This window comes from Dendrobium catenatum, unplaced genomic scaffold (genome assembly GCF_001605985.2).
Source record: "Dendrobium catenatum unplaced genomic scaffold, ASM160598v2 fragScaff_scaffold_692, whole genome shotgun sequence".
NCBI classification, from domain to species: Eukaryota; Viridiplantae; Streptophyta; class Magnoliopsida; order Asparagales; family Orchidaceae; genus Dendrobium; species Dendrobium catenatum.
Window position 1 is genome coordinate 1,650,025 of NW_021319154.1, and position 24,220 is coordinate 1,674,244.

Sequence of the window (24,220 nt, forward strand, 5' to 3'; positions counted from 1 at the left end):
TTGAAAAAATTCTGTAATTCTTTAAAATTTATCATTCACTAGCAAATCTAATTCCAATCATAAAAATTTCTCGATAACAGTAGCCATATGAAAATATAATAATAAGTAAAAAGAAATTATGTGAAAGCTTGCCCAAACATACCCCTAATATTACTTTGATTATGAAGCGAATTAGGGAGAAGCTTAATGGAAGAGAAGGTTGTAGAATTGTATCTACTATCTAGTGATATTATGACCTCAAGGAATTGCTGAAAACAAGAAAGTGCATCGATCCAATGCATATGGTTTTCTATAAATGTGGAGCATGAAAATGTCCATAAATGAGATCTCACCCAGCATTGCAAAGAGAAAGAGATTGGAGTAGAAAAATCAGACCTGACCAAATTGTTTCCAGTCTTTGTTCAGTGTTTGCAATGAAACAAAATATTTCAAATGTGACACTAATTAAGACTTCATTTGGGACGATTTTCTTGCTACTTCTTAAAAAAACTTTCTAGTAAAAAAAATTTAAAATTTTTACTAAAAAACGACTTTAAGAAGCAGTGAGAAATCCATCCCAAACGAAGCCTAAGACTTTGTTTGAGATAACTTTATTATTACTTTCTAAAGCAACTTTTTAACTCAAATTTTTTTGAGTTAAAAATTTGTATTAGAAAGCTACTTTAGTAACCAATAAAAAAGTATCCTAAATGAAGCCAAAAAATTTCTAATCATTGATTTGAGCTTTACATTGCAACTTTAGGTGAATTCTCAGCATCCCAAAACACCCTAAATCACATATATTGACCATGATATTAAGTTTTCTCAACAACCAGCTTCAGAGCAAAAAATTTCGCTACAATATTTCATCATCAACTTATACAATGGAGAGTATAATGCTCTAAATAGTTCAATTGAGAGGTAAGTCGAAATATAAGTATTCAATATCAATATTCACTCAAATAACAAATAACACTAAGAAAGCTTTGGCAAATCTAGTCCTACCCTTGCATTACAGAGAAATTACTTTCGTAACTCAGACTTCTAGATTATAATAAAAGCAACTTACTCACTGGTCCACCTCTGATTATCATGAAAATGACTTCAGTCGACATAAAAAACCAGCTTTACCACAAAATCAATCAATGTGCAGAGGAAAAAAAAGTTAATATATCATTCCTAGGAACAAAAGTTTAGCTTGCCAAATGCAAATCAAGTGAATCCCTAGTCTATTGAAAGTCGAACAGGATTACAATATGCAGTATTGACCAAATTGGAAGAGCAAATTGGTACATACAAGCACTGAAGTCTCTTCAAGATTTTATTGACCAAATTGGAAGACGAGTGAAGCGAATTACCAGCATAATTAAGTTTTTTTTTTTCACACAGCTTCTGAAAGTCTAGTACGAACAGAATCTGGATCAGGCAAACGTTTGATACTGCAAATAACAAAGAAAATCCAGAGTAAATTTAACAGGACAACTTCACATTGGTCTTTTGGTTGAGAGTTTAGGTTACCAACTATGAGGTTTTGAATTTGAGTTTTGTGTATGCGATGTGTGTATGAATCTGTCTTAATTGGCCTAAATGTCCCCAAAAGAAAAAATCACGAAGAGCACAATAAAAACTCTATCTATACTTCACTCTCACCAAATTCTCAAAGCAATTATATTTGATAGTATATGATTTTTTTTTTCTTTTTTTTCGTTGGAAGTTAGATATGTAAATAATGAAGATTTGAGATACGGCTCCTATGTACCCTAAATTATAACAAACAGGCCATCTAAATGGGAAAAAAAATGGGGAATGAGCGAAGGCTTTTATAAGGGAAGCATCAAACGATATTTTCCCCCAATTACTATGAAAAGTAAAAAATTGTAAAATGTGTATTATACAGATTACTTCAAATCCCCCTTCAATAATTCAATTCCCACAGGTGTGCAGCACTTCCAGACACAATTTGAATAGAAAATAAGCGCAAACATATAATCCAAGGTTAAGCATTCAGTTGCTCCAAGCGGAGTATAAGATAATATTAAAGGCTTCCAAAAAAAAAAAAAAATCTGTTAATACTTGGGAAGTAATAGGCAAAAAATCATCTGGGTGGGTACAGGAAAGTGGGTAGGTGGCTAATATTATTAGTATATTGTGTTTCAAAGACCCTTATTTGTATTAAAATACTAAAATAATCTCAACTAGAGAGATTAATAGGTACTTACCTGTAAAGGAACTCTCCATTACATGTGCTCTTCTTACACATCCAATCTGGAACCAACTCTTCCAACAGGCCCAATTGCTCTTCCACTTCACCTGCCATCCAAATGATGAATTAAAAAAAAAACACATCTTTAAAGAGAAATCATACAACTAACAAAGAATTGGATTAAGGCTGCATTTGGGACGGCTTTCTTCCTGTTTCTCAAAGCTGATTTTTAGTACAAAAATTAAAATTTTTATACTAAAAAGCCGCTTTAAGAAGCAGCAAGAAAACAGTCCTAAACAAAGCCTTCATGGGGTCGTTGGCAATAGGTATTACTCGTCTCTTCAATATCCAAATTATTTGAAATTATTTTGTGCACAAGCTCCCGCTTTGTAATCAAAGAACAGTCAGCAGATAGACAAATATGGTGGATTGTGTCAAACATGGCTGGCAAGCAATCAAGTATAGCTTTACGCTTCTCAGAGTTTGGTTGGATCAGCTTTTGAGCCTCATTTATTCTAGCAGTTGCATCACAAGTCTGTACATGAAACGAAAATTAGTGCATACAAGACAACAATTAAACAAATGGGGCAGAATTTATTGTGTAGTATTTCAAGCAATAAAAGCTTACAAAAGCCCACAGTCAAGGATTGCTTCCCAGACACCGAATCACACAAAGTTGTAATGCTCGTCCAAAAATATATTAATGAGGTACCCAATTGCATATTCTTTGAATGCATGAAAATTGAAACATGTTTCAATATACAATACTAGTTCTCCCAAAATAATAAACCCCTAATTTTGTATAACATGTTAAATAAGATAGCCGTGTCAAAATAGTTTGGATAAGGCAAAAGATGATGATAACAACTAGGATTTAGGATCAACTTGAATTTCAATAAATATGTGACAGTAGGACAAAAAAATGATCGAGAAGTTATTCAATGCATTTTCATAGAAAGGTTTAAAGATAGAAGAATTGAATGACTTTTCTAAATGCTCAAACAACATAGCTTTGGTTTCAAAACATTCATTTTAAGGACAACACATTGGATCAGGAGACGTACCAGTTTTGTTTCTTGTTCACTTATGATTGTTTTAATGGACAGGGATTCATTGGAATAATGTTCATGAATTTGAGGTAGTTCTGCAGTGTCAAAGTCAAGCTTTGATTTGCTCAAGTCCATCTTCTGCGGAGAGTACATTAAAGTACGACGTACTGAAGGTGTTGACTTGGGTTTGTTAACTGACTTTTCATTTGTACTGACCAAGATTTCAATGGGTGTCGGCATGGGTCTTTTGGGAGTTTGCAAAGCAGGTGTTTCTGAAATTGCATCACTTGCGATCTTACTAACATTTGCTGGAGTATTCTGACTTGACTGGGGTACAATACAAGTACTTTCAGTATCAATAAGTTCAGATACTATGTTATATGCAGTCGAAGAACCTTTTTCAGGTGTCCTCTCCACTAAATTATCAGGACTTGGAATGTAAATGGCTTCAGACGGAGATATAATGGCAGAAAGTAAAGTTATACTATCTTTACGAGAGGTTATATAAACGTTCTCGCTAGACTTGCATGCATCATCATCAGCAATTGCAGACAGTGAGGCAGAGGCAAGAACTTTAGTTCTTTCAGCTTCTGGGACAGTTTCCTTCTGACAAAAATGCTTACGAAATGATGAAGAAAAATGAGAGGCAACTGAAAAGGAATCAAGTTCCACTGATGCCTGCCGAGGAAATTCACTGACTGGTTTTACTGGCAAAGAATCCAGATATTCGATGTCATTCCTTTGATTGAATGGCTCTGGAAGAACAGCCTCAGGAATTTCAGCATCCTGCTCTCCACAGAAAATTTACATAAAGTGTAGCAATAAGAGGAAATTACTTTGGAACATAAAATAAATACAGGCACCAAAATTAAAGGAAATTTTTTAATTAAAAAAGGTGTCTAACCTAGCACCATTACTTAAATAAAATGTAAAAACATGAAAAAAAAAAATTTACCCATGTACATATATTGACATGATAGGATCTGTTAAAGAACTCTCAATATGAGCCATCTATATGGATCCGAAACTACCTCATTTTAGTTTTTGGATATTTAAATATACAGCAAAAAGACTAGCTGATTTACTTAGAACACCATGAAATGTTTAATATTACTAATATGACAACAACAACATCAAGCCTTTACCCCACTACATGGAGTTATCTACACGAATCTTTTTTCTCTATTGTGTCTTGTTAAGAGTCAAATTCTCATTTAGATTTATTAAATAAATGTCATTTCTAATATTTTCTAACCAATTCTTTTTATGTCTACCTCTAACTTTCTTAACATAAGCCAAATTTAATACATAAAACGACGGCCTTCTGATGACCCGGTTAGGAGACTAGAGGTATTAGATTTGACTTATGTTAAGAAAGGTAGGGGTAGACCTAAAAAGACTTGGTTAGAAAATATTAGGAATGACCTTTCTTTATTAGATTTAAACGAGTATTTGACTTTTAATAGGACACAATGGAGAAAAAGGATTCATGTAGCCGACCCCACGTAGTGGGATAAAGGCTTGATGTTGTTGTTGTTGTTGTTACTCTCCAAACCGGGTCATCAGAAGGCTACTGTTTTACGTAACCAATCCATCTAAGGCGACTCTCTCAAATCTTATTGATGAGGACATCGTTCAGAGATTCAGACACGTGTACCAACGACGGAATCGTAGATTGACAGCTATGATTCAACGTCTCTACTTTTGATGCATTATGTTTTATTTAGTTTTGTTGTATGCATTATGTTTTATTTAGTTTTTGTTGTTTTCCGATTTTACCCCTATGGGAAAATATTTTGTTATTGTTGCCCATAAGGCAAGTTTGTACTTTTCCTTTTCAAGTTAGAGACCTATATATAGTGGTCCTATGTGTTGTAATAGATTGATGAATGATTAAATGAATTTTCGTTTTGTCTTCTTCTTCTTCCAGTGAGTGCACTAGAGAGAAGGGAGAGCCCAACGTGTGAGAAAACGCAATACCCAACAGTCACTAGAAGAGTCCGTGGCTCGTGGTCTTCTTTTACGTTTTCTATTCTATCTTTGATTATCACCCACCGACTTCTCGTCATCCTTCCAAAATACCCCCTTGAACCCCACCTAATTCCACTTCCACACCCCCACCCGCCGGCCTAGCTCTTGACCACCTCAACCCAACGCAAAGCCCGCTTCTTCCCTCTTGATCGCTGGCCCCACTCACATCTCAAATCATTATGATGATTTTAATCATCATAATGACTCCCTAAATTGGCTCTGACAATAAAGGAAGGAATTAGAAAATTTTGAAATTCAAAAACTTTTCATATTTATAAAATTCTAAGCAAGGAAAGTTTTCAAATTTGAATCCAATCTAATTTAATTTAGAGAGGAATCATTATTTTCCCTCCTAATTGGCCTTAACTTGTTTGGAAAGTGCTTAACTCCCCCACAATCCTTTCCCCTCTCCCTCTTAATGCCGCCGGCCCCATGCATGGGGATTTTCCCCTTTGCTTCCTAATGAGGCCTCTCCCTCTTTAATTTTGAATTCAATTTCAAAATTAATTCCCTCCAATTCTACTTAAAATCTAAAATTAATTTTAGATTTAGATTAAAACTTCCCTCCTCTCTTCAACCTAACCTAAGTCCTCTCATTCAATCCGCCCTTCTCTTTTCCCCACCCTTGGCCGCCCCTCCTCTTGTGCCTCCCCTCTTGTGAAACCCTTGTTTGGTCCTGAGGTTGATCACGGACTCGCTTACAACGCCCTAGGAGAAATCGACATTCTCCGCTGCCCTTCTACGAGCCTGACTGGAAGTACGACGAATCGGTGGAAGACTACGTCAACCGTATCCTCTACTGCTTAGTGGAGACGATTGATCTTCAAAAACCCAAGACGCCTTGGCTTCTCATTTGGAGATCCACCCCTTCTCCAACCCCAGCTACCTCTCCATCAACGAAGGTCTTCGATACCATCTTCCTAGTGGTAGTCTCTTTCCTCATATGCTTCGTCTTCATCCGCTAACGCCTAAGAGTGATTGAGTGAGAAGGAACTCTTAGTGACTATATCCTGATGTTACGTAGTGGATTCTTGTTTACTTGCTATTAACATTATTATTTTGTTTTCATAGTTATTGTGATTGTCTCGCTAACCTACTTGTAACTTTTGTCATCACTTAATCTCTTAATGAAAATTCTACGAATTTGACTTGAGTGAAACATAAGTTTTTAACTAGCAAAGTTCATGTTCAATATTTATTGATAAAACCTAAGCAACTCTTGTCGCATGTATGTTTCACATCACTTTAAAAAAAAAAAAATGTATGTTTCACATCACTTATCTTCCATTGCAGCTACTCCAACCTTTTCACGCATATGCCCGTTTCGAATCACATCTCTAAGAGCAAAGTCACTCATCCACCTGAGCATCCTCATCTTTGCAACACTTAACTTAATATTATGTTTCTCTTTGAATGGCCAGCATTCTACATCATAAAATATTGCAGGTCTCACCACTATCTTATAAAATTTTTCCTTTAGTTAGGGGGACTTTTCTATCACAAAACAAGCCCAATGCATTCCTCCATTTCAACCATTCACATGAATTCTACTAATAATATCTACAACTATTTCACGATCACTATGAACAATAAACCCAATATTTCTATTAATAATGTTTATATTACATTATTACTAATATTCATCTCTTCAAAAAAAAAAATATATATATATATATATATATCTCGGTGTTCAGCTTGGTAAACTCATAATCTAATTATAATTACTTAGCATTCATTCCTCATTTTCATCAGCCCTGCAAACAAGCGAATGCAGCCATTGTGACCCTATTCAACAGTAGGTAAGGCCTTTTTGTCTATGCACAAGGTTAATGAGATCATCCAACCCCGCAAAACAAAGAGAAGCATAGAGGTATCCTAAGGTAAGAGTGAAGGAAAGAGGCAGCGAAGGAGTGAATGTAGTTAAAGTTCAAAATAGATATATATTTCTCTTCTATTAACCACGGTGTTATTTCTGAAAAGATTGAAAATTCTGAGAGGCGTGTAAGTATTATTAAAAATTTAGTAGTGTTATATGTAAATAAGCTACTTTAGGATACTGAATTACATAAAAACACTGTTTATTATAAAAAATGTTGGATGCATAATAAACGAGGAGATATCGTTACCTTAATATCTCCCACTTTGTAAATACTACTAAAAATAACTAAACCCCATATAATATAGCGTAAGGAATAAATAATAGTTAAGAAGCTCAACACCTCAAAGTCCCCACGGACAAGTTTCGAGCACCAATAAGATATTGAGGACATGTCTTTGAACTTCTATTCATGAACTGATGACACATAAACCTATCCATCCAACAATGTCTTTATTCTTTTAGAATATTCCCTCTGTTGCATCAGAAGTTCTTAGGCAGTAAATAATATATTTCCTAAAATCTAAAAATAACCAGGGCTTATTAAAAATTCCAAATGGATGAGAGGTAGTGACAAAGGTTGCAAATACAAAAATATTCCAAGTTTTAAAGAATTAAACAGAAGTTCAATATTGTAGTTCATTAATTCAGAAATGGAAAATAGAGCACATACTTGATTGGCATTGAACTGCTCCAACAATCTCACACGAAAGGCACGGCATAAAGCCATAGATACAGTCTGTCCAGGATATGATGGGCATCCCATGATATCGAATAAAATTCTGACTTTCAAGTCTGGTTTCATACATAAAGTTCTCTCATCGTGTACAAGTACCTTCTCTATCTGAATAGCATCAGGAAATACATATTTCATCTGCGCAAGATGGGCGTATGAGAACTTCCTAAAAAGGACAGGACAAAATCAGTTTCAAGGTCAACTATATTTTTAATCAAATGTGAACTATGTTATTCCTGCACCTTTTAGTCAATATCTCCACTTGAGTGCAAATGTCCCGAAAAGTTGGCAACCTCTTCCTCAAACCCAACAATCTAACAGAGGAACACATTCGATCAAAAAGGTCGGCCAATGTCTTCAACCTGGAATGAAAGGCTAAAAGTTAGGAAATTGAAGGTAATATATAGGAGATGAGGGTGACAGGTTTCACAAACATACTTTTCTGGAAGTTCTGTGGATTTCAATGTTATTTCAGGAATATGTGTTTCTGATAGGATGTCTTGACTTGGAGAATTATCATTAAGTTGTTTTCCTTTACTAGTCAGCTTCCGATCAGATTTTTCGGGAGTGGGAGATGCAATTTTATTTCCAGAACCTTCGTCCACAACAGCTTCTACATTCTTTATTGCTGCTAGAGAAACATTTGTACTTTTTTCCACACCAGGAATTATCTTTCTGCGCCTAAATTCAATTGGAGTTTGCTTCTCTTTACTTTTTTCATGCTCCATCAGCTGTCCGATTGCTAATAGAAAAAGGACAAAGAAAGAAAATTCATATGAGGAATTTTTCAGAATCATTTCTTTCTTTCTTCACTTTTGCCGAAAACTTAGACTTCGTTTGGGACAACTTCTTTACTGCTTTCTAAATTGGCTTTCTAGTACAAAAACTTCTTAAATTAGAAACTTTTGTGGTAAAAAGCAGTATATAAAGTAACAAAAAAGCTGTTCCAAATGAAGCCTTAGAAATATGTTTTAGCATCCAATTATCTATATCTTTATTAAAGCTTTGGTGGTAAGGGCATAAAACTATTTGATGGTGAGACAAATATCTCATATTAGATCTCATTCCATGTGTGTCACATCTTCCAAATGTTAGGAGTGGCAAATATCTTATATTAGATCTCACTTTACTTTTCATTCTTGTCACATAGACAAACATGGATTCTTAAAAATTGATTGGATGAGTAACAGTCACTTCTCAAATTGATGCTGCAAGGTCTAAACGTAATAATTAAATTAACAAGGCCAGGCTCTAACATAAGTTACTAAATACTTAAATAGCACACAATGATCACAAGAGTTGTTAGGTCTTTAAAACCAGTCCTTCAATCAAAATAGCCCATACCAGAGTGCATACTCTCAGCAAAAAATATGAAAACTAGAACTTCATTTTAAATAGAAGTTACTGGCAGAAAATTGAGAAAATCATCATCATCATTGACGGATTTATCCTAAAATTTGGAGCCAAGGTTTGCATGAGATGTTAAAACTATTATAAGTAATTTTTTTTTTTTGTACAACTTCCTTCCATGTTGCCTTAAGCCTATCCATTTCTACCATCTTAATCTTCTAACGAAAATTTTGTCTTGCTGCCTAATGGGCATAATTTTTATCTTTCAGGCAGAGTACATAAACCACCAAAGTCTATTTTCTACTATCTAACATTCAATAGTATTACTACTAATATTACTCCAATAATCTCTCTATGCTTCATAATTTTGCCATGCATTCATCTTATAATTCTTATTTTGTTATGCATAGCTAAGCTAATAGAGACTTCTTTTATTGTCAATACTCAAATCCATAAAACACAGCTAGCATAGTTACAACTTCATTAAATTTTAATATTGCCTTCATAATATTCTCTGATCACTTAATTTTTTAGATGCATTCCCAAATTTTAACCAATCAATCTTAACACTAGAAGTTATGTCCTTACCATTATACTCACTCTTCTATACAACAGATCAAGATAACCAAATCTACTATATCCATATCATTGTTTAAAACTGAGCAATATAAGATAATTCCAATGAAAGAAAGCTCGAGGCGTAAGCTTTCTTTATGAGGCTTGGGCCACGGCTTGGCTGGGAAAAGGTCAATGCGGAGGGGAGAGAACCGACAAGAGCTACTCTATGGTCTCTTGACCAAGCTGACGGCGAGAGAGTCGGCGAGAGCGATGCAAATTGCAGATGGGGCAAATGTGGTAAAAAGAAATTTAAAGGGGCTGTTTGGCAACATGATTTACGCAGGTTTTGAGCAGGATTTAGCGTAAATCCTCCCAACCAGGCATAAATCTCATGCGGAATAAATCCGCCGTTACAACCTTCTTACGCGGTAAATCCCGGATTTACTAAATCCGGGAATTCGGCGGATTTACGGGATTTGGCCGAAGACGTGCGCGAATGGGAGAAAATGGTTACCTTGGCAACGACTGAGCTCCCTCCCGTCGTCGTTACTTCCGATCCAACAAAAGGAACGGGAGTTGTCGTGACTTCCGACCCGACAGGAAGGAACGACGTCGAAGGAGGCGAAGAAGTCTTTGATCAACTCGTTCAAAACTTCACCTCACGCGCGAAGCAGGCTAAGTCGAACAGTAACGAACAACTTAGAAGAAGAATAGAAAACCCTAAGCCTACGGCTACAGAAGGACAGAGCAGAAATTCTTGAAATCGGCGGCATTGGGCATTCGCATAAAATTTAAATAGGAATTGATTAAACTAATTTAATTAAAATTAATCAAAATATAATATACTTAATAATTAAATAACTACTAAATTTAATTGATAATTAATTTTAATTTTAATTGTTTTATTTAAAATAATTACTTAATTAGTTATTAAAGATAATCAAAATTAAAAAAAAAATTAATAATTAATTTATAAATAATTAAAATAAAAATTAATAAGTAATTTCATGATTAAATTACTTTCTGATTATATTATTTTCGTAATTATAATTTATTGATGATAATTAAAATTGAAATTATTAGGTAACTCGTGCTTAAAATATAAATTAAATTTAAAACTCAAAGCCTAAATGCCCTGCCATTCAAATTAGACATAAATATAATTTAGCTTAATTAATAGAATTTAAAATATTAATAATTAATTAGATTAATTAAATAATTTAACTAGCTTAATTTAATAATTAGTTTATAGTTAGTAATTAAATTTAATATAATTAACTATTAAATGCCCTTGTTGGATCAAATCATTTCACCTCAACCTATATAAAAAAACTTAGAATACTTGAGTATATAAAGGAGTTTATGATCATGTTTTCATTTTTCATAACTTGATAGTTAAATCTTGTTTTAAAATATTTATAATTAAATTTAATGCTAATTATTTTAAATATGGCAGCTTAAAAGCCTAACAAGCCAATGGTTTAAACAATTCATTCTTCCAACCAAATTCAGGTTGATTTCCAAATAGCTAACAAATAAAAATAACATTGTTAATTAATCATTAAGTTTAATAAAACAATTAATTAATGTAAAAAAGAACAATTTGTAGCATGCGCATTAAATACTTTGGTTGATTATGACTTAATGATCATGAAGTTAATAAAAACCAAAGATACAAAATTAAGGGACCAAAATAAGCTATTGCTCTAAAGAGCTACATCAAACTAAAAAGGTCCCAAAAAGAAGAGAAATACAAACAAATAACAACTAAAAAACAGCTCAAACCAAATAAGTCAAATGACACAACACTAATACAAAACTCCAATAATTAAAATAAAATGATTCCATCTGATCATAAAAAAAAGCTCCATATGAATACATATAATATAACAACTTGTCCCACATCACTTCATATTTAATCCATATAGCCAAAGAATTTTAAGCAGCATCCATACTCAAGCAATCCATTGAAATTTTAAATGCTACACTTTGAGAATTCCACTTTGATGGAAATCAATTATATGTCCCCTTTTTCAAAAATGAACTCCATCCATAAAGCTTCTTTGGGTCCAAACAAACCACTAATTCTTTAGATCCAATTGTTTGATAGCAATTCAAATGTTCCACCATGAAAAATCACCTTCTTTTGCCTTTTTTCCTACCTCGTTTTTCACCTGTACGCCAAAAACCTTTTTGAATGATTCGCCACACATTCAAACTATACATATCATCCACCGAATCATTCAAGTCTTCCCTGATAGCCTCGCAAGGCGAGGAAGCATCCCGATCCAGCCAATCAGAGTTATCCAAAGATGAATCCTTCATGTTCAAAGACAAATGAGCTTTCAAAGCATCAGATGAGATTAGAGAGATCGGAACATCTATAAATGACACCGTTCATTCGCATTTGCAAAATAAGGTGACATGTCCATATCATGAGACTCATCGATAGCATTACTAGAAGATCCATTAGGCACCACTGAGTTAACAAGGCAAAAATCCTTCTCAATGCTGATAGGCGAAGCACGTGGCTGAAATTCAGTAGGAATTAACTGTATTGTTATAAGTAAGATTAGGTAAATTAACTCTGACCAAGCTTCATATTTCATAGGAAACTAAACAGCTCCAAAAAAACTACAAAGATAAATTAATAAGATCTTCCTGTTATCCTGTATCTATGATGGGATTTCAATTACCAGATGAGCGGTTTGAACGGCTCACACTCACCAAATACTCGAAATCAGAATCTTGTGTTTGGAGAAATTATTCTGTGCTAATATCGGATCGTTTTGAGACAAATCAGAATGCGTCATGTCACCCGGTACACAACAACCGTACAGAATAAAAAATGATGTGACACGTCCTAATTCGTCTCCAAATAGCATCCGATGTTCACACAAAATAATTATTCTCGTGCTTAAGGTAAAGTGGTAATAAAAGACTTTCTTTTAAAGAATAAGAAGTAATTAAAGTTGAATCTTTTTTTAAACCGAACCAGATTGAATTTAGGTTCTGTTTTAGAGAACTTTTTTATTATTTTATTTTTTCAGGCAGTATGCATAATTTTATTTGACTAATATTTTCTTATTGTTTTTAAACAAATTTTATACAAGAAAATTATTTTTAACGATATCTTCGAAAAAATTTATTTTTCTCATAGAAACTTTACAATTAGTTAGTTTTATAAAAAACTACAGTAATATCAAAGAGTTCATATTAAGGCTTTGAAGCTTTTTCTGTTTTTTACTTTTAAAAACTTCTTTCTCTCGCAGAGTTGAAAAAATACTTTTCTAAAAACCATTTTTTAAAGGTAAAATTTTAAATTAGCGAGCAATCAAAAATATGTTCAAAGCAAAGCCTAAATCATTAACAACCTTAATCTTTAGCCAGATAATGAAAAAAATTCAGCATAATCCAAAATTGGCGTACCAAAATGAAATTGCCCAAAAGTGCTCGAACCAAATCTACTACAACAGTCTAAATAAAACAGAACAACCATCGATAAGCAAATCTAAAACAATTTACAAACAACTAATCTTACACACAGAACAACAACAACAACAGCAGCAACAACAGCAACGAGATTTTCTTCTTTCTTCTCATGCTCTAAATGACACCACTTTGGAAGATAAACCGCGAGGAAATTATAAGAAGATTGAAGAGGCGATAAGAACTGAAAACTTGCCAAAAGAAGAAGAGATCAGAATCACACAGGCATGAAAACTCAGTTAAAATAGGAGATCAACGCGTCATTCCTCCTTGCACAGGCGGCGCCTGGTTCACTTGCATTTTCTCCATGTTGCCTTGCCATCCTGCAACAAATCCCATGGCCCATTATGTGTCAAAATCCAGCCAAATATCTTCACAAAATATACACAACAAAGACCAAAACTTGTTGCCGAAAATTTAGCAAATACCTGAGGACATGTTAAATCCACGGTTCTGGAGCTCACGATAAGCCTGGCAAAGCGCACAGGCCTCACAACAGCAGTGGACAAGACAATCATTGCAGGGGCTTTCTGGAAGAGCATATAGCGCGCGCAATTTTGAACGATAAAAACACGAATATAAGCACTGGCATCCCGTCACCAACGCGATCAACGTGTACAACGCCCCACTCGTCCCACATGCTTCAAAATTATAAACCAAATCATTAAAACACTCATTTAGATTTCGTCTCAAACGAATCATTAATCTTTCATAAAATCATGACAAAATGCAAATCAATGGAGCTTCGTTGGTCGCTTACATGTTGAGCCGCGATCAACTATCTCTGCAATCCGGCCGAAGGTGATGCAGGGGCACCAGAAAGTGAGGCAACCTGTAATAGAAATTCAGTAAGCTAATTCTAGTTGAGACGACAGATCTCAAAGGTGAAAAGTAGTATATAATAAGTCTTTATGAGCTTACAGGTGCTGCAATCATCGAAGCAATCGCAGAGGCCGGTGGACCATTGAGCAGGAGCTTGAGATTGGAATCCGGGCATTGGGATCGGAGGAGCGCCGGAAGGATAGCCGGTGGCCATTGGAGGAACAGCGTTAGGCTTGTAATCCGCCATTGACGAGTTGGAGGTGAAGATGAAGGAAAGGAGTGCTGGCAAAATCTAGCTTGAGAGCTTTTCTGCCTCTTTGCTATGGAGATGAGGCCGGGATATTACATATATAATCTTGCTGCTCGGTTGTATAATGTGGTTGATTTGACTGAATCACGATGGAAAGCTAAGTCAAAATAAGAGTAATGTAAATCGTGTGGACCATGGAGCGGTAGCTGCTAGGAAGATTTCGCCTGCATATTAGATAAATAAAATATTAAGGGTTGTCGTAATTTTTTTTTGGAAGTTGAATGTAAGCCTGATTTTATTTAAAAATGTTTATAAGCTGTCACGTTTATTAACTTAAAAATGTTTTTGATTCTTTCTTTGTAGCGGTGTCAAAACCCAGCTCATTTTGTTCTAATGATTAGGAGTTTTGATTATTAATAAAGAGGCTTTGAATTTAAAGCTTGCATATTTGTTGTAAGCGTAAGTTTGTCTTAATTAGCCTAAATGTTAAAAAAAAAAAAAACAGATCAATAGGTCAGATTCAATCTGACTTGAAGTTGACTCGATTCGAATTCGGACAACATGAACTTGACCCGTTTAACAAATAGATAAAAAATTGGACCAAATCCGATCTGCTATCACCTAATGGCCAAAACCTTACCTGATAATCCTTTTTTATAACTTTTAAACAATATATTTTACATTAATTGATAAAAATAAAACAGTCATACTAACAAATAAAAAAAATAAATAGGTAATTTCAGTTCAAAATAAGACTGATGGGTCAACTCAAACGATTCGTTTATTAAACAGGTCAAAATTCTTGACCCAAGCCTGACCCGATTATTAAATGAGTTAACTCAAACTTGAATTTTTCTGATCGGGCTAAGGTTGAGTTAGCCTATCGAGTCATTTTTTGATACCCTTATTTCTTTGCATTGAAGATGATGACCCTAGAATGATTATTGAAGCTAATTGATGCGTGGCTTATTAATGTTGTGCCACATAAAATAAAATATGAGTGAATATTGTATAAAAATTAGGTCGTTGAAGAAAGCATGCAGCTTCTTAGTATCATTTTTTTTTAAACAATGGACAAATAAAAATTATGATAATGATCTGAAAAATAAAACAATAAAAAAACTATCACAAATGAAACCTTAGTGGCCTATTTAATGATGCATAAAGTTATTTATTCAAAAATACAGATTGAAGCCTTAAATTTTATAATTTATAAGTCATCTTTAAAAAAAAATTACGAGCTACAAAATTTCCTTTATTATAAGCTAATAGAAATTTGTATAACATGTAGAATGTTATTTAAGAAATGGTATGGACTGGTTTTATTAATAGTATAATTTAATTTTATTTTTTTGTGAAATATTGATTTATAATTTTTTTCTTCTTTAGCATTGCTAAACATTTGCTTAAGATGTAAGAAAAAATAATTATTCTATAAATAAATCCTCATTTTGTTTGATGACATAGAGAATAATTAATATGATTTCAAGAAATTCTGAAATTTTTTATTAATCAAATCATATATAATAAAAATTGATAAAATTTACTCAATTTAAAAAAAATGTAAATTTAATACATTTAATGTATTGATGATATTTGTATTAATTTTTTAAATCCTAACACTATATACTTTATGCTTGTAAAATTAAATTAATTTATTTAATAATAAAATGCACATGATTGCTGGCCAATGGCGAAAGATTTAAATAAATCAAGTGGTACTATAATTATATTTAAAAAATTAATGCCAGCGACCAGATTTAAATTTCAATGCATGAAGTTTACCTTATGATATAGTAAAAAAAAAAACGTATTTAATTTCGAACGCGTACATTCCAGCTTTTCCGTTTGAAAGAGTCCAACGAATTAAATGAGCAAAAAAAAAAAAAAAAAAAAAATCGTTTTAGGCCTTTTTGACACTGAAGGAAAATGCTGTAGTTGGCTTTTTCATTATTATAATAGCCTTTAGTCTTCCTATGTTCATTATTAGGAAGAATATCAATTGAAGGGCGAATTATTGCATCCGGTCATCTGACATCCGGATGCGTCACATCAATCAAATATATTGGGGTTCGGTGTATTTTGCTGATGTGTCGTGTCTGGATTAGTGTCCGGACGAATCCGGACACCGGACGCAAGAATTTGCCCAATAGAAGGGTGATGGAAAATTATTAGGTCCGGACATCGGATCTAGATATAGGTCCGGATATATCCAATTAAAATTTGACATGTAGGCTGTGTTTTGACTGCACTTCACCTACGCTTTTGACGTTATTGACTTAAAATTCTACAGACACGTGTACATTCCACATGTCAATATTTTATTGGAGTCCGGACGTATCTCTACGTCCAATATCCGGACCTAATAAGTAGAAGACATGGTCCCATAGCACATCTGAGAATTTTAGCCCATTAAATTATTGAATTGGGTTAGAATCGATCTGCCAACTCAGAATTAACCTGATCTTGACCTGTGAAATTGCTAATATTTTAAACTGTTAAACGGATTATCATGATATAATAGTCATTCACTTCAGAGATTAAGGAATGAAATTCCTTTTTCTTAGCTCCCACTCACTCTCATTGCTTAAGAAATATGAACTTGAAATTCATCTTAACGAGCCCAACTAAATAAGAAAGTTAAATTAGATATCTTATAGTGTTGGAAATGTAATCAGATAAGGGCTCCTGAAGTTTTTGTTATGGCTTGTGATGTGTTGTGCATTTCAATGTTTCCAGTTGCTTTTGAAAGTGCATTTCGTAATAATGGTAGAATTCTTGATCAATAGTGAATTACATTTAAATATGATATTGTTGAAGTATCGGTATATATAAAAGATTAGTTATATGGTGAACAAGATAAGACATCAACTTAGGCTTCGTTTGGGACGGCTTTCTTACTACTTCTAATAGCAGGTTTTTAATATAAAAATTAATTTTTTTGTACTAAAAAGTTGTTTTAAGAAGCAGTAAGGAAGCCGTCCCAAATGAAGACTTAGGCTTCGTTTGGGACGACTTTTTTATTGCTTTCTAAAACGGAGTTTTATTACAAAAATAAAAAATTTTGTACTAAAACTCCGTTTTAGAAAGCAGTAAAAAAGCCGTCCCAAACGAAACCTTAGTTGAAATATTATTTGTATAATTTCTGAACTTTTTATTTTCTTTTCTTTGAGATTTAAAAGATCTTGAACTTGGTACTGTCATGGAGAATATCATAGAATCATTAGGTTTTGCCTTGGCTTCCTTTCTTAAAAACAAAAAAGCAAAAGCTTGTTTTACACTTACTAATCTTGTTAAGTGATGTTTGGATATAGCTTCCGTTTGGGAGCTTTGAAACCTTTGGGAGTTATCTCTGGAGAGTATTTTCATTTGCTGAAACTGAAAGAAAGGCTGAAGATTGATTTGCATATTGTTTAGCAACTTTGAAAGTTTTTATTATTTTTATTGCATTTCATAATTTGTGTTCTCTTCTGTTGTAGTTTGTTGAATATATGTTTCGTATGTAGAGGCTTTGTCAATGAGGGTATTTTTATTTAAAACTTGTTGTATATTGAAGTGTAAGGTTTTGTTTGGGACGGTTTTCTTTATGCTTTCTAAAACAAGTTTCTTGTACAAATTTTTTTTGAATTTAAAAAATTTTTATAAGAAAGTCATTCTAAAAAGCAGTACAAAAGCTGTCACAAACGAAGCCTATGTGAGGAAATAGAACTACTTTAATTTTTATTTCTTACTTTTGTTTGTGCATGTTAGCTTTCAGTACTTTTTTTTATTTAAATGTATTAGTTGGTCGGGTCAAACTGGTTGGGGACGAATTGGGTTCGAGTTCAAGATTTTCTCCTGGGTCGAGTTCGTTCAATGCAGGTCAACTTCGGGTCAGGCTCGAACCCAACCTGATGCGAGAACATTCGTGACAGTAGAGAGATAAAGAGTGACGTCTTAGCTTTGAATGAAGATCTAACACATACAGATAAGATAAGAGTGCAACAATCATACGAGTCACCAAATTTTTTATGTGGAAAGCCTATGATAGGAAAAGAAAAACTAAAGGGGTTAGTCTAATTAAAATGAGTCTACTAGTGTTTGTCGTTGATTACAAATGATACTCTTTCTCGATGGAAGGTGTTGACTTAATGTAGCAAATATACATCGTATAAAGTAAATTACATGATTGTGGTTATAAAAATTCAATGATATGAGAGCTTATCTCAAGATAATGTTGGCATCTTTGTTTGGTCGATAAGATCATAGTCAAGTGATAGGGGTCGGAGGGATCATAGTCGGACGATTAAGATCATAGATATCGTAGTTAGCTGACTGAGGTTAGAGGGATCGTTGTCATGTGACAATGGCCTGAGGGATCTTAGTCGACGGGTGATTGTGGTGGTAAGGACTGTAGTCGGGCGAAGACCTAACGATAGCTACCAGACAAATGTTCAATGGCAATGGTTGGGTGGAGGTACGACAGCGACAACATGGCTGTGGTCTTGCGTCAGCGGCGGCAATGTGGACATCGGGCGAAGATAGGTCGGTGGAAGTTCGGTGGCAGGTGCCTGGCAATGGGTTCACCGACAATGGTGCTTTGGGATTCATGCCTTAAAACTCTTTTTAATATCTAGCCCAAGGTCCAAGCCTTCCAAGTCCAAACCCCTTACATGTCTTAGAGCATTAGTTCAGCATGTAAGTGTCTCATCAGCAGTGTCAGAATTAAGCAATCATTGGCTTCTTGGATTCATCTCGTCTAGCCAATTGATTCTACTATGAGTATGTTATATTTAGATATCATTTGATCACTCAATTAATATTTTGAAGATTACAAATATTCTTCAAGCTATTTATTTGATCACATGTGGCTGAGATTGGACCAATTTTGGTATCATTGGGTTCGTCTCGTCGAGACGCTCAATTTGAGTATATGTTGCTGAGATTGGACTTCAATTGGTCCTGAATTTATGTTTAGAATTTCCAATTGAGATATGCCTCAAGATTCATGCCAAATCATCGAATCAAGATGATTTTTGGTGACATAACAATATTGAACTTTAAATGAGGAAATAAAACTGATTTAATAGTTATTTCTTACTTGTTGTGTATGTGCTTGTTAGCTTTCAATATATTTTTTAGTTAAATGTATTAGTGGGTTGGGTCAGGTCAAATAGGTTGAAAGCGGATTGGTTCAATTTTTTGACCCAGGTCAAGTTCATTAGATGCAGGTCAACTTGGGGTCGGGCTCAATCCCAACACCAAACTCTATTTTGACACCCTTAAATCATTAAGGTGCTATACCTCCTTACAAGTTATATATATATATATATATATATATATATATATATATACTTTTTGAAGATTAGATTTTATTTGGAACGACTTTCTTACTATTTTTCAAAGTAGCTTTCTAGTGCAATTTTTTTAAAAAAAATTGTACTAAAAAGTCATTTTAAGAAGCAGTAAGAAAGCAGTTCTAAAATGAAGCATTAATAATCTATCAATCATTTGCATTTGTATTTAAGCCACACAAATTGAGTTTAGCGAGTGGAAAGTTTTGATCGAAAGGAGATAACACCTACACAAACTATTAATTAAGCCTGCCTTAGCTTGATAATATTGAATCATTAACAAACTTCATCATTAACCCTTCATTAAAAAAAATTCATTATTATTATAACTCCAAATTCAGACAAGAAGTATGAAATTTTCCAAAAGAGATGGAACAAAATCTCCTCTGTGATTCAAAAGCAATTCAAACAACAAAGTCTAAAACAATGTACAAGAAATTAATCTCACACAGACAACAACAAGAAGACTTTCTCTTTCTTTGACGCCCACTTCTTATATGGAAGATGATTTTAGTGAAAACTGTTGATATGAAAAAGTGAAAATTTACTGCAACACAAAACAGGAATCACAAATGCATGAAAAACTCAATTGAAAACAAAAAATTATGTGAGGATGATCTCTATGATGCATTTTGTATCATCATATCCTCACATAATTTTGTTGATTAACGCATCATTCCTCCTTGCACAGGTGGTGGATGGATCATTCCAACACCCTGCATTCTTTCCATGTTGCCATGCCATCCTGCAAAAATCCCAACCTCCTTTCTGTCAAAATCCAGTTAAATCTCTTTATAAAGACAAGGGAACTGTGGATCTAAGAAGTAAAGATGCAGGGTAAGGCTTCATTTGGAACGACTTTCTTATTGCTTCTTAAAGTAGCTTTTAAGTAGAAAAAAAATCAAAGATGCTTTAAGAAGCAGTAAGAAAGTCATCCCAAATGAAGTCTAATAAGAGAGATGGAGAGATACCTAGAGGCATGTTAAATCCACGGTTTTGGAGCTCGCGATAAGCTTGGCAAAGTGCGCAGGTCTCACAACACCAGTGGACAAGACAATCACAGCAGGGGCTTTCCGGCAGCCCATATAGCGCGCGCAATTTGGAACGATAAGCACACGAATATAAGCACTGGCATCCCGTCAACGCCGCGATCAACGCGTACAACGCTCCACTCGTCCCACACGCTTCAAAATTATAAACCAAATGATTAAAACACTCATTTAGATTTCATTTGGGACAAATTTCTTACTGCAGCTTTTTTGTACTAAAAATTGTTTTAAGAACAGTAAGAAAGTCATCCCAAACGAAGCCCTAATCTTTCATAAAATCATGACAAAATGCAAATCAATAGAGCTTCGTTGGTCTCTTACATGTTGAGCCGCGATCAACTATCTCTGCAATCCGACCGAAGGTGATGCAGGGGCACCAGAAAGTGAGGCAACCTGTAATGGAAATTAAATCAGTTAATTTAGCTGCGAAGGTGGAAACAGAACATTAATGAATCTCACAGGTGTAAAAGATCATTTATAAGCTTACAGTTGCCGCAATCGTCGAAGCAACCGCAGAGGCCAGTGGACCATTGAGCGGGAGCTTGAGGTTGAAATCCGGGCATTGGCATAGGAGGAGCGCCGGCAGGATAGCCAGTGGCCATTGGAGGAACAGCGTTTGGCTTGTAATCCGCCATTGATTTGACAACTGGTGGCGATGATGAAAGTTTATAGAGGAACGGAGCTTCGCTGCCTATTTGATAAGTAAATGAGGCTGCTTTATTATATATTGACAAGGGAGGGAGTATTCTCTCAACCTGCGTCATTAGCTGTCTTCGTCTGCATATAGAAATGGTTGATTTGGCTTGATCGTCGTGTAAATCTTGTTGACCAAGTGGTAGTGGTAGCTGCACAGCAAGCTTCCAGGATGATACAAGTTGCAAATAGATAAAAATGTCATGGTCGTTGAAAGTTTTAGGGTTTAGGGTAGCTGCACAACAAGTCAACAACCTAGGTATTTGGCCGGACCTTTCGGACACTGGGTCAATTGGCCACGGGAGGGCGAACCGGCGAAGGCTGGCCAGGCATCACCATTAGGGATGGAAGGCGTCGCCGCCAGGGGATGAGCGGTCCGGATCCGTGGGTCATCCAGCGGAGGCTGTTTTTCTGGTCAATCCGAATCTGAACCTATTTTACAAACAGGTTGGTACGAACCTAAATTTTTTCAGGTCATGTCAAAATGGCAAATTATTGGGTCAGGTGACCGGAGGCGAAAAATAAGTTCGGACATCCAATAAAAATTTGCCGCGTCACCTTGCGTTTTACTTGCGCTTTTTGACTTGCGCTTTAGTTGTGTTTTACCTGCGCTTTACCTGCGCTTTACTTGTGCTTTTTGACTTGCGCTTTAATTGCACTTTACTTACGCTAAATTTAAAATAATATTTTATTAATATCCGGACCTATCTCTGCGTTCGGTCACCTGACCCAATAATTTGCCCAACTTTTGACACCTTAATATATTGTGTTTTGTAAAATTTAAATTTTACACAGGATCATTTTGTATATATGTATATATTAATATATGTGTACATATATTTATATTATAAATGTCTTAATCCTAAATGAAATTTTACAGTTTATATATATATATATATATATATAATTTATTTATATTATATTTCTTACCGTTTATGTTTCGTACAAAATATATATACATATATTTATATATATTTCTTACCGTTTTATTTCGTTTGAGATAGATTTCTTTTAGTACAAAAATTTTTAATTCAAAAAAAAATATAATAAAAAATTGTTTTGACTAAATATAAGGTTGCATTATGACTCTCTTTCTGCTTCTTAAAAATTTTTGTAAAATAATTTTTTTCTATTAGAAAATTATTTAAGAAACAATAAGAAAATATCACAAATGAAATCTAAATTAACTCTTATTCAACATCATCATATTTAAACTTTGTACTCTGAAAATGCTTTGAAAAAAACAAATCTTGATTTTATGAAAAAATTTATTAATTAATCACTGCGTTAGGAATTCTTTCATGTTTGAAACATAAACTACTAAGCTAAAAAATGCCAAAATTTTGAAATGCCAATTCAATGGAGTTAAGAAGAGAGGTTGGCATTACATAATCTGTGGGCTTTACTTTGTAAAAGATATTAAATATTTATTTAATTGTATATATTTAATAATAAAGTACACATGCTAGTTGGTGAATGATGGAACTAACGCGGTATTATTATGCGATAAATTTTAATGCCAATTGGTATATGATCTGACCAAAGTTTTAGCGTTTTATGACGTTGGATAATTTCTTATATTGAAGGTTTTAATGTTTTATAATATATTATATTATATGAGGTAAGGATTATAATTATCTTCTATTTTTTCAAAAAATTCATTTTAATTTCTTGATTTTTAAATAAAAACTTAAATAATTTTATAAAAAAGACTAATTTGATTCATGTTTAAATAGTATGGAACTGAATTGATATTTTTTATGAGAAAATGATCATAACGATCAATTGATTCTTTATGAAAGATCAAAATAGTTTTCAACTATATTAAAGAACAATTTTGATCCGTAACTCTTTAAAGAAGATTCGATCCATTATAACTATTTTGATTCATTTTTTTAAATTTGAGAGATCAAAATTTTTATTTAATATAATTGAGAATCATTTTAATCATTAAAGAGCCAAGTGACTGTTTTAATTCTTTTCTCATATTTTTATATAATTAAATTTATTTTAGACGTAAAAAAAAAAAAGTTGGAATTGATTCGATCATTTTCTCTATATTTTATGTATAATTAAAAAAAAAAAGACTTTATTCTATCTTGAACAAGTATATTCCATTTGGTAGAAGGAGAGACAGACTTCAAAAGAAGCCAAGGAAGATGATTGGAAGTTTTTAAATTTATTTTGATATATTTTAAAATTCAAGAAGAATTTATTTGAAATTATTGATGTAATCATGAAATTTTAAAATTAATATTAAAATTTTGAGATCGAATTATGAATGCATCAAAATTTTATTTTGATATTTAATATATAAGAATTAGCAGGGAAGTTAAAATTATTAACAGATTTAAAATTAATCACTTATATACAACTTTGTCTTGATGTAAAATGGAATGAATATAAAACAAAAGCATAAAGGAAAAGAAATAAGACATAAATGTAAAGGGATGAATATGAGAAGCTGTGAAAGTGAAGGCATTATTTATTATAATAATTAATAGATATATTGCACGTCTTTTAAAGAATATTCTCTGTTTGCCTTGGTCGAATTTATCAAATAAAAGAATATATAGAGCGATAATAATAATGCGATCTTAAGAATTTTTTATTATTTTGCATGTCCAATGCCCTTTGTGTTCATAACGATTGATATTCTATTTTATTGATATTATTTTTGGTGGAGATAAGAAATGACGCTTTATTTATTTATTTATTTTTTTTTTATAATAAATAATTTGAAGTGTTTGTCTACATAATGATTGATATTATATTTTAAACATAATTGAAGGATACTTTATC

At 33.4% G+C, this 24,220-nt stretch overlaps 3 protein-coding genes across 3 annotated transcripts; all 3 read right to left on the minus strand.

Moving 5' to 3' along the window:
• Window positions 1-1,006: 1,006 nt before the first annotated feature.
• LOC110104100 (CDT1-like protein a, chloroplastic) lies at window positions 1,007-10,544 on the minus strand. Its single transcript, XM_020833069.2, has 8 exons — window positions 10,297-10,544; window positions 8,313-8,616; window positions 8,117-8,236; window positions 7,812-8,040; window positions 3,247-4,017; window positions 2,516-2,717; window positions 2,199-2,289; window positions 1,007-1,418 (listed from the first exon to the last, which is right to left on the minus strand). Exons 2-8 carry the CDS (start codon window positions 8,600-8,602, stop codon window positions 1,361-1,363), a joined length of 1,761 nt encoding a protein of 586 aa, XP_020688728.1. The 5' UTR covers window positions 8,603-8,616; window positions 10,297-10,544; the 3' UTR covers window positions 1,007-1,360.
• A 2,695-nt stretch (window positions 10,545-13,239) lies between these two features.
• Window positions 13,240-14,405, minus strand: LOC110104086 (protein PLANT CADMIUM RESISTANCE 2-like). The gene is made up of 4 exons (XM_020833054.2): window positions 14,193-14,405; window positions 14,032-14,103; window positions 13,700-13,912; window positions 13,240-13,594 (listed from the first exon to the last, which is right to left on the minus strand). The coding sequence occupies exons 1-4, from the start codon at window positions 14,338-14,340 to the stop codon at window positions 13,524-13,526; spliced, it is 504 nt and encodes a 167-aa protein (XP_020688713.1). The 5' UTR covers window positions 14,341-14,405; the 3' UTR covers window positions 13,240-13,523.
• A 5,936-nt stretch (window positions 14,406-20,341) lies between these two features.
• Window positions 20,342-21,360, minus strand: LOC110104097 (protein PLANT CADMIUM RESISTANCE 2-like). Its single transcript, XM_028695840.1, has 4 exons — window positions 21,213-21,360; window positions 21,047-21,118; window positions 20,648-20,860; window positions 20,342-20,421 (listed from the first exon to the last, which is right to left on the minus strand). Exons 1-4 carry the CDS (start codon window positions 21,358-21,360, stop codon window positions 20,342-20,344), a joined length of 513 nt encoding a protein of 170 aa, XP_028551673.1.
• Window positions 21,361-24,220: the final 2,860 nt, after the last annotated feature.